This window comes from Papaver somniferum, chromosome 8, assembly GCF_003573695.1.
Source record: "Papaver somniferum cultivar HN1 chromosome 8, ASM357369v1, whole genome shotgun sequence".
Taxonomy (NCBI): domain Eukaryota; kingdom Viridiplantae; phylum Streptophyta; class Magnoliopsida; order Ranunculales; family Papaveraceae; genus Papaver; species Papaver somniferum.
In genome coordinates, this window is record NC_039365.1 from 30,446,904 (window position 1) to 30,460,929 (window position 14,026).

General features: G+C 35.7%; 3 protein-coding genes across 3 annotated transcripts; all 3 read right to left on the reverse strand.

The window, feature by feature from the left end:
* Positions 1-326: 326 nt before the first annotated feature.
* Positions 327-2,173, reverse strand: LOC113306736 (probable rRNA-processing protein EBP2 homolog). The gene is made up of 3 exons (XM_026555645.1): positions 2,112-2,173; positions 1,991-2,020; positions 327-1,585 (listed from the first exon to the last, which is right to left on the reverse strand). Exon 3 carries the CDS (start codon positions 1,561-1,563, stop codon positions 628-630), a length of 936 nt encoding a protein of 311 aa, XP_026411430.1. The 5' UTR covers positions 1,564-1,585; positions 1,991-2,020; positions 2,112-2,173; the 3' UTR covers positions 327-627.
* Positions 2,174-2,800: 627 nt separating this feature from the next.
* On the reverse strand, positions 2,801-4,470 carry LOC113304748 (general transcription and DNA repair factor IIH subunit TFB5-like). The gene is made up of 3 exons (XM_026553890.1): positions 4,337-4,470; positions 3,393-3,457; positions 2,801-3,227 (listed from the first exon to the last, which is right to left on the reverse strand). The coding sequence occupies exons 2-3, from the start codon at positions 3,425-3,427 to the stop codon at positions 3,050-3,052; spliced, it is 213 nt and encodes a 70-aa protein (XP_026409675.1). The 5' UTR covers positions 3,428-3,457; positions 4,337-4,470; the 3' UTR covers positions 2,801-3,049.
* A 407-nt stretch (positions 4,471-4,877) lies between these two features.
* On the reverse strand, positions 4,878-10,700 carry LOC113304746. The gene is made up of 5 exons (XM_026553889.1): positions 10,527-10,700; positions 9,954-10,187; positions 7,112-7,342; positions 6,536-6,976; positions 4,878-6,438 (listed from the first exon to the last, which is right to left on the reverse strand). The coding sequence occupies exons 2-5, from the start codon at positions 10,176-10,178 to the stop codon at positions 5,122-5,124; spliced, it is 2,214 nt and encodes a 737-aa protein (XP_026409674.1). The 5' UTR covers positions 10,179-10,187; positions 10,527-10,700; the 3' UTR covers positions 4,878-5,121.
* Between the last annotated feature and the right edge of the window lie 3,326 nt (positions 10,701-14,026).

Here is a 14,026-nt window from a genome sequence, read left to right on the forward strand (position 1 = left end):
ACAACTGTAACTATTACCTAGTAGAATCCCTAAACCAACTTCCAATATTTGATGAGTACCACTAAAACATAAGCTACGTCAATTACGATATACAAATCCCCTTTGCCCCAGTTCCCTACTAGTATTTCTTTCCCTCCATCAACAAAATCCATCAAATCCTTCAAATGACTACAACAGCGAAGGAACTAACCACATTATGGACAGATAAAAATATAATCTGACAAATAAACGTAAATGAAATGAGTTACAATAAAAAACATAGATCAACAAAATCAGAATCAGAATCAGAAAAGAGTAAAATAAAAAGAATAATCAGACGAACTCGGTAAATCAAATCAAATTGGCTCCCGTCCATGATTTCAGAGGTAAAACGTTAAAATGAAAAACTAGACTTGTTCGCAATCAAACACAAAGTCGGTTGATGATACCAGTCATAATTGTTATAAACCATGAGTAAACCGTTGTTGATAACCAAATACAAAACAGCTATAAGATTACTTAACAAAAACTGAAAATTTAACAAGAGGCAACTCGGAACTACCAATAAAAGAAGTGCAATAGTTTTAAGTTTCAAGAACTCGTCAGAATCAACTGCTGCAGGATGGCATTGGAACGAACAACGCTCACTTAAAACTTCCTCCTCCTCTTGTTTCCTGAAGAATCACCTTTATTGAATCCACCAAAATCATTTGTAGAATCAGCAGTATTTTGTTTCTTCATCCCTTTCTTCCCTCCAAACCCAAACTTTGAATCCCTGCGTTCCTTGCTGCTTTTCTTTTTACTATCACCACCTTTCTTTCCCTTAAAGTTGCCTTTGTTTCCCAACCCACCTGACCTATCTCCTGGACGAACCCCAGGTCTCTTCTTTTTATTTCTGTCAAAGGTTTTCCCATCTTCAAATGAAAGACCCATATCTTCGTCATCGCCTCCCTTCTCAAATCCACTTTGCTGCCTTTGTTTTCGCCACTTCTTAACATTTTCAAAATCATCCTTCTTTTGCTTGGCTCTCTCTTTAAGCTTTTCTGCCTGTACTTCTTTCGACATTTTCTTAGCATCTCTAGCTTTTCTTCTCTCATCAGCTTCCTCAATCCGTTTCTTCTCCTCCAAGAGCCTACCCTTCACCTTCACCATGTGGGAATCTGTTTTGACCATCTCTGCATAATAATCAGCAGGCCTGAGGAATGGAAGATTTCTCTTTTGAAGCTTCTCAAAGGCTTGTCTTGTTCCCTCCAACGCCTGGTTGTAGAAAGATAATTCACGTGCTAAATCATCATTAACATCCACCCCCTCATCTTGATCGATATCAACTGTAAGCTTATGGATCCAATCTACGTTTTCCGGCCAGCTTATATCCTCAAGTTGCTCTTGCAAACCTTCTCTGTTGAATATATAAGTTTTTGAAGGTACGGCTAATTTGATAACTCCCTCCTCATCTTCTGATTCTGATTCAGATTCTGGATCAGATTGCTCAGGCTCAGATACTTCACTCAAGTCATCGCTAAAGTCACCTTCCTCAACTTCTTCTTTGTGTTGCTTTGAATGTTTTCTTTTCAAAGTGCCCATTTCAATCAATTAACAAGTCTACCTGCAACGAGATTACAACGACAAGTAAATAGATAATTGAAGAATTCAAAGTAGCTCTTTCCGAACACAGGGCCGGGACTATGACCTAAATTCGGGAGTTTTACGTGCTTGATAACTAAAGACTATAACTACCTCCACCCCCAATCTTGTAAAAACTGATACTTTTTATCTTAGAAACATAAACTTAAATAGAAAGAGATTGAAAATAAAACTCAACACAATCACACAAATCAGTCAGTCAAGCCCTAATTAAAACAGTACCAGAAGATAAATTTTTGTTCTTCTTTTTAATCGATGGAGTTACCGGAGGAAAGAGATTGAAAATAAGAAGACGAAACGGTGCAGAGAAAGAGAAGAGAATAAAACTGTAAAAGTACTAGCAGCGGCAACATTATTAGAAGTTTACCTTATGATGTGATGATTCGAGATGGGAGGTCTGCAAGATGAAAACAAGAATCAAAGTTAAGTTATTGCAATTTGTGGAGAAACGCTTGAAAAACAAAACTAGGGTTTTGTGCTGTGTTTACCTCAAAGACGATGAAGGAGAGATGAATAAGAGATTTAGGGTTTAAGAAGATATTTGTTTTAGTTAAAAGGGAGAGATTTTTTTCGTAATATGAGTAAATTATAAGGTTAATTATGTCTTTATACATTGCCAGTTTATACTCAAGGACTGGGCTTGGGTTAAATTTTTTTTTAGTAATAACCATAGCCAGTTAGCCTAGTTTGGTAGACTGACAGTATCATTCTGCTAAAAATTCAGCAGAAGCTGGTGTAAAAAAGGATGGTGACTCCTGCAGTATGCGCGAGAGATTGGAAGTCTGTCTCGGCATCAAGCTGCTGAATACCTTGCATGGTTGTTATTTTTGGTTGACGTGCGTCAATGAGCCTTTCTTCGCAACTGTTTTGCGAGCATGTTTTTGATGAGCAGTCTTCCAATACTCATCTTGCGCACAGGCAAAAGACGGTTATCGAAAACATATCTGAGCCTGTTTTGATGTGCTCTGAGTTGCCAATAACACACATATCTGACCATACTTGGTTTTTAAGTTTTTGTATATCAACCATCAGGTGAGCTTCTTTTTTGTTTTATAAAAAGAGAAGGTTAAAAATTCCATTCAAAGCCAGATGCTTGGAAATGTTGTTCTGGGAGCACGGCAACATAATCGTAGATTTTGATTTTACAGTTCTATACTCAAAACTCAAAAGTTTTGGATTTCCTATTAAAAACAAGAGAATTTTTTTCATGCCAAATATTCCAATAAATTCCTCAAAGGATAACATCAGACAAGATTGTTTCACATGTTCCTTTCCTCTTTGGCTACTTTAGGAAAATATGAGAGAACAGGCCAAGAACCAAAGTACCAAACTAACTACACAATATACATGCTCTTTTAGCAAGAAGTTGTTCACATGAAAGTAGGAACTAATAGCATATAACCTTGCAAAAACCATATTTTGAAAATCAGGCTGGCTTCTCGTAGGAGATTTTATCTCGGAATTCAGATATAGCGCTCCTGATCATTTCAGCGGCATGGGGTTGTACAAATAAGTGGGTGTTGTCCAGAACATGAATTATGGATTTTTGTGTAGCAGGGAGTGTAGAGTTCATGTTGACGATGAATTGTGCCATAGGTATGTCACTGCATTGAAAACAAACATTCAGTAATAGACAACATAAAGTTAAAATTCTTAGTTTCTCCTAGTAGTGTGTAGATGGTTGATAATTGAGTAGTGAAGGCTAACAGAACATGTAATCAATCAAACTAAGCACATAAGAAGAATCATTATTGTCTAATGCAATTTACCATGTGATGAACTGTCCTTTGGTTGAATTCACCATTTTGCCAGCCGAGATTGTAGAACCTTTAAGCTGAACACACAAGAGAAAACAAAAATATATATAAGAGATTGCCGGCTACGTATTCTACAAGCTTATACAGACATCACAGAAATCATTAGAGAAAACACCGATTGTGTCTGTTGGCTGGTGTCAATAAAACAAAGACGACAATTTGTCTCTGCTTAAGAGTTCCATAGAAGGACAAAGAAAGAAGTTTCGAATCCCAAACATTGACATTTTCTCTACGCTTTCTGATGTTACTTGTGCATTTCCTCTCCATCTTCCGTGTTGTTTCGTAAATGGTTCACAAATATCCCATATGAGTGAAATTGAAATAAAAGTAGAATGTCTTGTCTTGCAATTCATGTTATAATGGTATCTCGGTTTAAATTTTTTGCAGGTGTAATTCCGTAAGCTGTTTCATTATTATCCCATCAACCAAATGAACCAAGAAGCAGATTGGGGTGGTGACCACCAAAATCTAAGGGAAGCCGTTATAGGTACACGACAGCTGAATCATATGGCAATACCCACGCCTCGGTTCATTTCCAAGGTCAATTTACTCCGTCCTAAATTGTTTCCAGAATCTAAAATCATAATAACAATAAAATCTTGTCTATGAATTAACAACAAACACATTGTATGCATCTCTAAGGAAATCAAACTTTTTTTAAGTTTATTCAAGATCTCTCCAGCTACTAATGAATACAGCTTAAGTCAGGAATTGTTTGATGAAACTAGGTAAACCGAAATTGACAATTCAAAGGGAAACTGCAAGAATATTATTCTTATTAGATACGAATTAATAACTAAGTTTATAAAACAGTTCTTAGTATAGCAAACCCTAGAATGGAAAACAAAAGCAAACGAAGAATCAAACAAATTAAATCGAGTGAAGAGTTTCAATACCTTGATTGTAGACAGGGCTCAAATCAATCAATGTTATCACTCTGAAATCTCTTTTAGTTTTGCTGGTGAAGGATGAGAAATAAGAAAACAATCAGGAGATACGTCGTCTGTGTGGGGGTGGTATACCAGTATATATTTTACAGTACTTAACGATGATAACATTGGGCCTTCTTATACATGCCTCAATGTTCAAGACTCGAAAAGGACTTTGGACGCCAGCCCAGAATGCTTCCGCTGTCCCAAAAAGTTATAAGTAAAAAACCAAGCACAATTTATGTTATTCGATTTCAAGAAAGTAGAAGCAAAACTATTTTGCGTTACAAATTATTATTGTTTCTGTTTTTAAAAATCATTCTGAAATTGTATCTATCTACACTAATTGAATTTCAGAAGTAAGAAAAATAATCTCTTAAATGATATTCAAAAACATTATAATGACTTTTGGGTGTTTGTTATACTACTTTAAGAAGTTTTTTTTTCGACTTCTAGATAATAAAAAGTCGGAAGTTAGAGAAAGGGAAAATTAAAATTGACTTATAGAAGCAGAAAAATTAACCGACTTCTACTTATGGAAAACACCCTCTAACCATTTAAGAAGTTGTTTTCCGACTGTTACAAGCAAAAAGTCGAGGAAAAAAAATAAGAAAGAAAACACTGTAAGAAAAATTACAAATTTTGGGGCGCAATAATCTGAGGCTCTAGGCAACAGCCAAGCTGGCCTAGTCCATAAGCCGGCTCCGACAGGGATAAATGCCTTCAAAAGCATTTCCTACTTTTACTTCCAGTCAACTGCAAGAGCTGCAGTTTTCTTCTCCTTTCTTTCTTTTCTTGGATCCACTAAGAGATTTTTCTAATTTCAAATACTCCTTCTGTGAAGCCTCAGACCTCATGAAGGGGGAAACATTGGCAGCTACAGCATTCTCCACCACTTTTTTATTTGGTTTCCCAACTTCATTCTCATTCTCCAAGTTCTTCCTGAACAAATCGAATACACCCTTTGAACCAGCTAAACTTTCACCTTCACACTTTGACTTGAACACTTGGGAACTACGGGCTTCATTGACCTTGTCTTTCTGGTTTCCGTCCTTTGAAATTTCATTAAATTTCCAACCCTGGCCAAAAAAATTACTTGCTGGTTTAATATCACTGGAGCTTGCAGTGCCTAAACTGTTTGCTTCTTGTGCTTTTTCTGGAGTAGAAGCAATGTTCTGGAAAATGTGGGTGAGACTGAATGTACTGTTGCTCGTCTCACCAACTAAATTTTTCCATGAAGACTTTTGTGTCCATGATGGACCTCTTGATTGATTAACAACTGTTTTTATCTCAGTAGGCTTGGAGTCTTCAAGGGGCTCTGAATCTTCTGGAAGGATTTTCAGGGGAACCTTAGTGGTGGCACTTGTTGTAGTGAACTCGTCTTGTGTGATCCCTTTCTTCTTAAGTGGCAAATCATCTGCCCTGTCCACTGAAGATTTTCTTAGAGATTGCCGAATGTCTGCCTCTGGGTCAGTAGGTTTGCCTTCTCCATGCTCCTCTGAATCTCCTGACATAATTTGGAAGGGTATAATTGCAGGACGCTCCGTAGTGAGATTTTCTTGTGCATCTATCCCAAGCTCCAAGTCTTTTGAAACCTTCTCTGTAGATTTAGTTTTTGGCTTCTTCACTTTGTTTTTTCTTTGGCTGCTAGTTGGGTTTTCAGCATCCAAATGGTTCCATATAGGTGACAAATCGTTTGTGGTAGTCTCTGGTAAAATGTGTGAAATGCTGAATGCCATGTCAGAAGTCTCACCGACCATTTTTTTCCATGGAGATTTTGGTGTCCATGAGAAACCTTTTGCCAATGGCTGGGTGTTTGATTTCTGTTCAGGAGTTGAATGTTTTGCTGCTTTCGCAACACCCTTTGCTTCAGTTTCGCTCCCTTTCTTTTTGGATATAGTTGGTTTGAATACATCTTGGTTTGATTCCTCTCCGAGAACTAAACGAGCCTTCTTATTAGCAGTGTGATCTGGAGCATCAAAAGGTTCAGTATTTTTCCTTTTCTGAACTATGGGCTTCTTTGACGTTGGGGCATCAACAGAAAACTGTCGCTTTCTGAAGTTTGATTCCTGGAATTCAAAAAGCAGTGTAACAGACAGAATTTTATACTTGTTATCCATAGCATACCTCAACAAATTAAGTGCACAAAACATATCAATGACATACCTTATCAGTTGAAATTGTTCTACGACCCTGACTCCCCATCAATGGTAATCTACCATTTTCACCGCTCACCATGTTGATCACAAGGTCATCTGCACCTCCCTCTTCACCAACCACTTCATTATCACCATGCTGAAGACCATCATTTGGTTGGGTGGACTCATCAGCTTCTTTAATAATTTCTGTTCCACAAGATGCAACTCCTGAACTATTTTCCCTCCTCAAAATTTTGTCCAACACGGATCTCATCATATCTAACTCTTCTTCATCTGCTACACCAGAGTCTGTTTCCATTTCAAGAGCATTAACGGGTTCCTTCTTCGTAGTTTCAACAGGACGACAATGCTCCTCACAGTCGCAAAAATGGATTGGGAGTGGTGGAACCTCAATACGTTGGAAACTGTATTTATGCTTGCCTGATCCACGAAAAGGCAATGGCTTGACCTGCATAGATGGTTAACGTTTTGAGAATGCATACATTGCTTCACATCATTTTAATTTTGAGAGTAAAGAAATTGAAGTGTGTGTGTATACAAATATATGGCAGAACTCGGAAGGAGCATATACAATAGTCAGTACCTTCCTGAACCGAGGAATGTAGATATTGAGTTGCATCGCCTCTTGCGTCAATGATTTTAACTTTTCTGATTGCTCGATTTTTTTCTCAACAACTGGCTCTTCTTCCTTGACCTTAAGTGCTTCATTTGCAATTTGTGCCTCTTCATCCCACTCTCGTTTCAAACGAACAACATAATGCTCTTTAGCTTTCTCAAGCTTCAAACGCCCTCCTTTCCAGACACAGCCATTATACTGCATGATTATATGATGCAGATAATATGTCATTAACCATTAACACCTCCCAAGCATATGCTACAGAATTTTAAGGTAGCTTTGAATGTGTTTGTTTTTCTATCATGAATAAAAATGCAGCAGTAAAATTGATTTGAAACTTTCCCAGATCATGAATGAGCTAAAACTAGACAAATAAAGGAATTGTCCATCCTACATTCTTTTCCCAAGAATATCTACCCAAACTTTAGCACCAGTGGCCCTTCTTACAAACGACTTATATTCCTATTAGCAGGATCAACCATTCCCAGACATTAATAGTAATTTCCAATAGGATATGTAGAGCACCTCTCTTGTACATCACATGTTGTACATCACGCAATGCACAAGCCTAAAGGCGCTAGAGGAAAGGGTTAAGAAAATCAAAGAAAATCAAATAGCAACTATCCATGTTAAAAGTAACCATGAGAAAGCAAAGTTGAAGTCTCTAAAAGTGAAATTGGACGAAAGCAAGTCTCTGCGGAAACTATGGATCGGTGTAGTGAGCTGGTTTTGCAACAAAATTGATAGTCCTACTGGTTTGGGATCATACATGAACGAGCCTCTCTCACTATTTCTAAAGAGACATATGTTGAGGATTCGAGTAAGCAGGGCTTTGCACATGACTTGTTAGACTCCCAAATTTATAGAAGAGTTAAATAGCCCTGCAATGGTTTTACAAGTCCACAACTCAACACTTCAACAAAATATGTAAAACCAACTTTGAAATGAAAATAACAGTGATTTAATATTCCTCAGCTTTTCAAATGTGAATCACATGACTTATTAGATGCCATTAACAAGGAATTGAAACGTACACCAGATTTTGAGATCAAATTAGAAAACACAGCATAGGTTCCATTTTTAACACCAAATACCCCTAAACAATATTTTGCTAAATAGGTTACTCTGTGAGAAAATTCTGGGATAAAATGAGTGTAAAGATGCAATTATTCTAATGCAGTATTTACTTAAAAGACTGCAGGAAACATAAATCGAACACTGACCATGAAAGAGACAAAACCACAAGCTTAACTGAATATGTTTGAAAAATTACTAGCAAATATCATACAGTTAAAGGTGAAAATGCATATTTTTACAGAACATCAAAGGATTAGCCACATGTGCATTATAGAGTCAAAATTTGGTAACAGCGAGGAAATAAAAGTTCATAAAGCATGAAAATTCACAGAGAGAACTCCAAGAAATACAGCAGTACAAATTAACACATCCCTAAATCAAAAAATTTCTTTTTACCCCATTTAAACAGACAAAGTTTTATGGATAAGTCCAAGTGTAAGTCACAAGGCAATCAACTTCCAACAGTTCTCATCGAGTATGAACTTACAGACTTTCATGCAAACAACTCAAACTAAGATCAGTATGGAGTCTTTAGACATTCTCTCATATCTCTCTGCTTGACGAGAGGCCCAAAACATTTCCAGCCTAAACTTTAGTGTACAAAGCCAGTCAGTTTTACTAAGTTAATTCATGAACTTGGCAGAAAGGGTTTAGATATACAATCTTCGAATCCAAAACTCCTACTATTTAACTCTAAAGCAAATTAAGCTTCATATTTACAAATTACAGACATCAATTCAAGTTACAAAATTAATGGCAAGAAAGAAAAATAAAGTCCATTACAACCTTACATGCCATCAAATTGACTCTCCTATTTCATCATTAACCAAATAACATGGTGAACTAAACTGAGTAAACCAACTCCATAAACATGAACAGGTTAGAAAACAACATTAGTTGTACTACGTTACACATCAGTGTATGTGCACTGCAAGTATGTTGAGAACATTTATAAGTATTTACTTATTATATTATTATACCATAACACTTTTCAGCAGCTTTAAGCTTTCTAGGAGAGCGTTCCGCTTTTTGAAACATTGCTTACATGCCATCAAATTGACTAGCAATGCCATAAACATGACATGTTAAATGACTGAGATTTATGCATCTTGCTAGAATTGGAAAACAACATCAGTTGTACTAAGTTACACTATGTCAAGCCAATAACTTCAATTCAGTTTATTTTCAGACTTCATCACTAAATAAAGGTTTTCTAACTTTTCATATGAACTCCATCTTATCAGTCTAAGCTCAAGTTACAGAAAGTGTACTTTCTCAATTGCAAAAGTTACGCCATTTATGATATAAGTTCTTACTTTCTCTCTACTTTCGCATCAATAAGACAGGCCTAACACCAAGCTCGGTGAGAAATACAAATACAAGAGCATAATAATAACATAACGGGTACAACAGAGCCAGCAAAGCCAGACAGACAGACAGACAGTTCTTTATCTCTATTTCTTCTGCTTTTTTTTTCATTCCTGAACTATGTTCTTCATTTGTGTGTACCTTCTAAAAATTAAACTACGAGATGCAGGACATAGTTCTGGTAAGCATAGGTTCTCAATTGCTCATATCAAGAATTCAAAAGAATATACGGATTCAAACACATGACTAGTTAATTCATATATACTAGTTGGTTCATATATAAACATGAAAAACCTATCTAGTTTAATAACCAAAACAAAATCTATGGAAGAAAAAAGAAATGCAAGAAAGGTGAATGACTAACCATGCTAAATAGCTTATTAAGCGCTTTAGAAGAATTTGGTTGGAAATCCATGTAAGCAAAGCTACGACCACTAGTCCTAACAATCTCAACTCCATTAATCGAACCCAAAGACGAGAACGTCTTCTCCATATCTTGAGCAGTAACACTTAAACCCAATCCTCCCACAAATATCCTCACAGGCATACATCCTCCTTCACCTTCTGCTGCTCCCGCAACCACTTCCATTCTTCTGAACTGAAAAGACAATAAAAATTATGTCACATCAAAATCAATACATTAAACCATAAACCCTAAATCACATTTCTTTATAAAACCAACAAAAAAACACTGATTAAACCTAAATGATTTCGAACATGTGAATCGGTTCTAATTGTATATAACCTATCATTGGTTCCTACAAAGTGGACGAACATACAAGATATACAATCAGAATCTGCACATTACTCTTCAATTTCGAAGCCTTCAGTTAATACTAAGAATTTGTTAAGCAATTTTTAGCAGCATATCATTAATCCGAAAAACCCTAGGAATTCATATTGGCTTTGAGCAGAGATAAAATGAAAAAAGACAGACCTGTAAGGATTTCGTTTCCGTTTCTAGAGCTGCAGCAGCTTAACCAGGGAGAGAGGTGCGGTTTATTAGGTAAATTCTGTCCGAAAAGATAATAAATGGTTTATTATGTGATGAACTTTTTTCTTTTTATGTTATGTGATTAACTAAAAATGCGAGCCTTTTGGAGACGGGTCTGGTAGTTGGTTATCACGTTTGCCTCACACGCAACAGATCCCCAGTTTGAACCCACAAAACTTGGTTAAAAAGACTCAGACTCATAATTCCTGGGTGAAACATACTGATAAGTTTTGATACTATTTATATAGACAGGAATCAGAAAAATATTGTTCAAATATTCTGTTTGGTTATTTCACCCAATTTTAATAACTAATTTTTAGAGATAACTACCTAAAATATCCTTTTTGATTTATCAGGCACGTCAGTGGCCAGTTATTACACATAAAATTGAACCCGCATGAAAACTTAATGTGTCTGTATAACAACGAACATATAAATTTAAGGAACATGCAAGACAAAAATGATTTGTGTAACAAAACAAAGCAAATTAATTAAAAAGTAAGAGTATAATTACTGATACTGAGTACTTCCTCGGTTCTTTTTTAATAGGTCAGTTTCTATAAATAAAATTTTTAGAAAAATAGGTCAGTTTCTTAATTGGGAAAGTCAAATGTTACTTTAATTTTTTGGGACCACTTTTCTCTTAACTTCTTTTGGTGACAAGTGTCATGTGGACCACTTCACTTTACTTTTTTTGCTAACAAGTGTCACGGTGACCATTTCATTTCAATTCTTTTATTGACAAGTGTCATGAGGACCACTTTCAATGATTAGTTCTCTTAATTTTCTTAAATTTCGCTAAAAACAAAACCGCCTATTAAAAAAGAACGGAGGGAGGAGTATAATGTAATTATAAGCTATCATATTCAGCAATTACTCATTGCTTCTCCCCATAAAGACTACAACTTCAGTTTACTATATATCAAGTTCAAATGATGCCATCACATGTCCACCTACTTCCATAATCACCATTACTTCATGTTTAGCAACAACACTAACTTCTACTCGAGCTTGAGCTATGTACGTTAGCCTTTCATGCATGTATATCCATCCATCTGAACACTCCATACCACCATTAGTTGTTATTGTTTCTTCCACTCTCTTCGAACCATTCAAAGCACCACCATTATCAAGAGAGGTCATTTTGTAATACATAATCAACTGCACAAGTACTCAAAAGTCATTTTGCAAACCCAGTTTATATACTAAAGATCACAATACTGTCATCGCTGGTTCTCGAAAAAAAAACAAATAAAAAAAAATGCTTCTTACAAAGGTATCTAATATTATAATTTGGATTCGATGTACAAGAAGAATTGGAAAGGATTTGGCATACAAGGTAAACAAGAAAACAAAATAATCTCATACATGTTTAGAGGAAACCTTATCTACATCAATAAGCTCATCAACTAGTCACTCGGATATTGTATTTACATTCCTAAATGTACTTTCTTTAGCACCAGTTACAAGAAGGAATGTAGCCTGGTTGAATCTCCTAAATTGAGAATTATCAACAGCTTGGCGCCTCTTACAACACCAGTTGAACAAATCCTTACAACATCTTCTCTTGGTTCAATGATATCAAATTACAAAAAATCGATGTAAAAGAAGCATACAAAGTGGATACCTACTTAACGTTACGATTTCAGTCAAGCACCACAATAATAACAACAATTATATATGACAACCATAATACCATGAGCTATCACATAATTCCATATCAATAACATGGTCGGTGTCATATGATTCTATGCAATAATCCAAACACCTATATTAATGGGGGACTGGTTTCACCCTAGTTTTAACATGGGTGAAACCAAATTCAACCAATCTATAAAACAGAATGAAACTGGTTTCATCATTGTTTAAACGTTGGAGAAACCAAACTCAACCAATCTAAAACATAATGAAACTGGTTTCATCCTTGTTTAAAGATTGGAGAACCAAATTCAACACAAACTAAGAAGGGACGAAACTAATTTCATCCAGTTTAAAAATGGGACCATTTTTTTAACGTAGTCTAAAATACGATGAATCAGGTTTCATACTACATGGAATGTTGGAAATTTTTAGAAATCCACCTGATTAATTATGAACAATATTCATAAGTATCAAGAGACACCTAACACATGATGAAACTAGTTTCATCTTAGAATAAACATGGGTAAACCAGATCCAACCCAATATAAAAGAAGAAAAAACTAGTTTCATCTTAGTTTAGACATGGGTGAAACCAAATTCCACCCATTGTAAAATAAAATGAAACTAGTTTCATCTTAGTTTATACATGGGTGAAGCCAAATTCAATGTGAAATTGTTTTCATCTTAGTCTATACATGGCTAAAACCAAATTCACCCGAATATAATAAAACAAGATGAAACTGAGGTTCATCTTAGTTTAGACATGGTGAACAAAACTTCTGACCAATTAATACAAGATGAAACTGAGTTTAATTTAACGCATTATAATAAAACAGGATGAAACTGAGGTTCACCTTAAATTTCTAATGAAACATGCCAACAATATCTTTCATGGGAGTATACATGTACGTGAACAAGATGTTTATTACAAAGGTTTCATCCACCGGAAACACATGATGAAACTAGTTTCATCCAGTTGCAACTGATGATGAAACACAAGACGAAACCGGTTTCATCTAGTGGCCACTCGTGATATAACACAAAAATACATCAAAGTTTACAATAAGATGTAAACAATGGTGTAGTCAATTGCATCAGATTTTATAGCTATATCTAAACAAATACAACACAAATTTTAAGCTAGGATGTGTATAAATGCATAAAAAAAAAGAATATTAAAGCATTAAATTCACGTCCAAAATCTATGTCAACATGTGCGTCAACTTTTCATCTGAATGAAACCAATTAGAAATGAAATGTAATTAAGAAGACAATTGGGGTTTGGAATCTTACATATTTGAGTATTTTCTTCATTCCCCTTCTTGTGAAATTGATTAAACACAAAACCCTGATACCCTTAGTTTCAATCAATTAGGGCACTAGAAAATTCAATTCACGGTGGTGGTGTTGGAATCGACGAAGGTGTTGGAAAAAGATGATAAAGTCGACGGTGGTGGTGGTGTTCGTGGTGGTGGTGTCGTTAATGGTGGCAGACGAAGATGACGTTGTTTACATACTAGATTATATTTATGTTGTCAACGGTGGCTTTTGTGTTTGCCGTGGTGGAGATGGTATCGTGGAATTTTTGATGGTGGTGAAGAAAAATGATGTTGTTGATGCTTTATTGTTTTGCGGTGGTGGAAATGGAGGAAGAAGGTGAAGAAGATTGATATTTTTGAGAAGAGTCTTTTTGTTTCCAGGAAAGATAAATTTATATTTGTCTCTTTCACAATCATATATTGCTTGTCCATTTCACCCAGACGAAAAGTTTACCCGTCCATCTGAACCGAGAAAAGTACCTT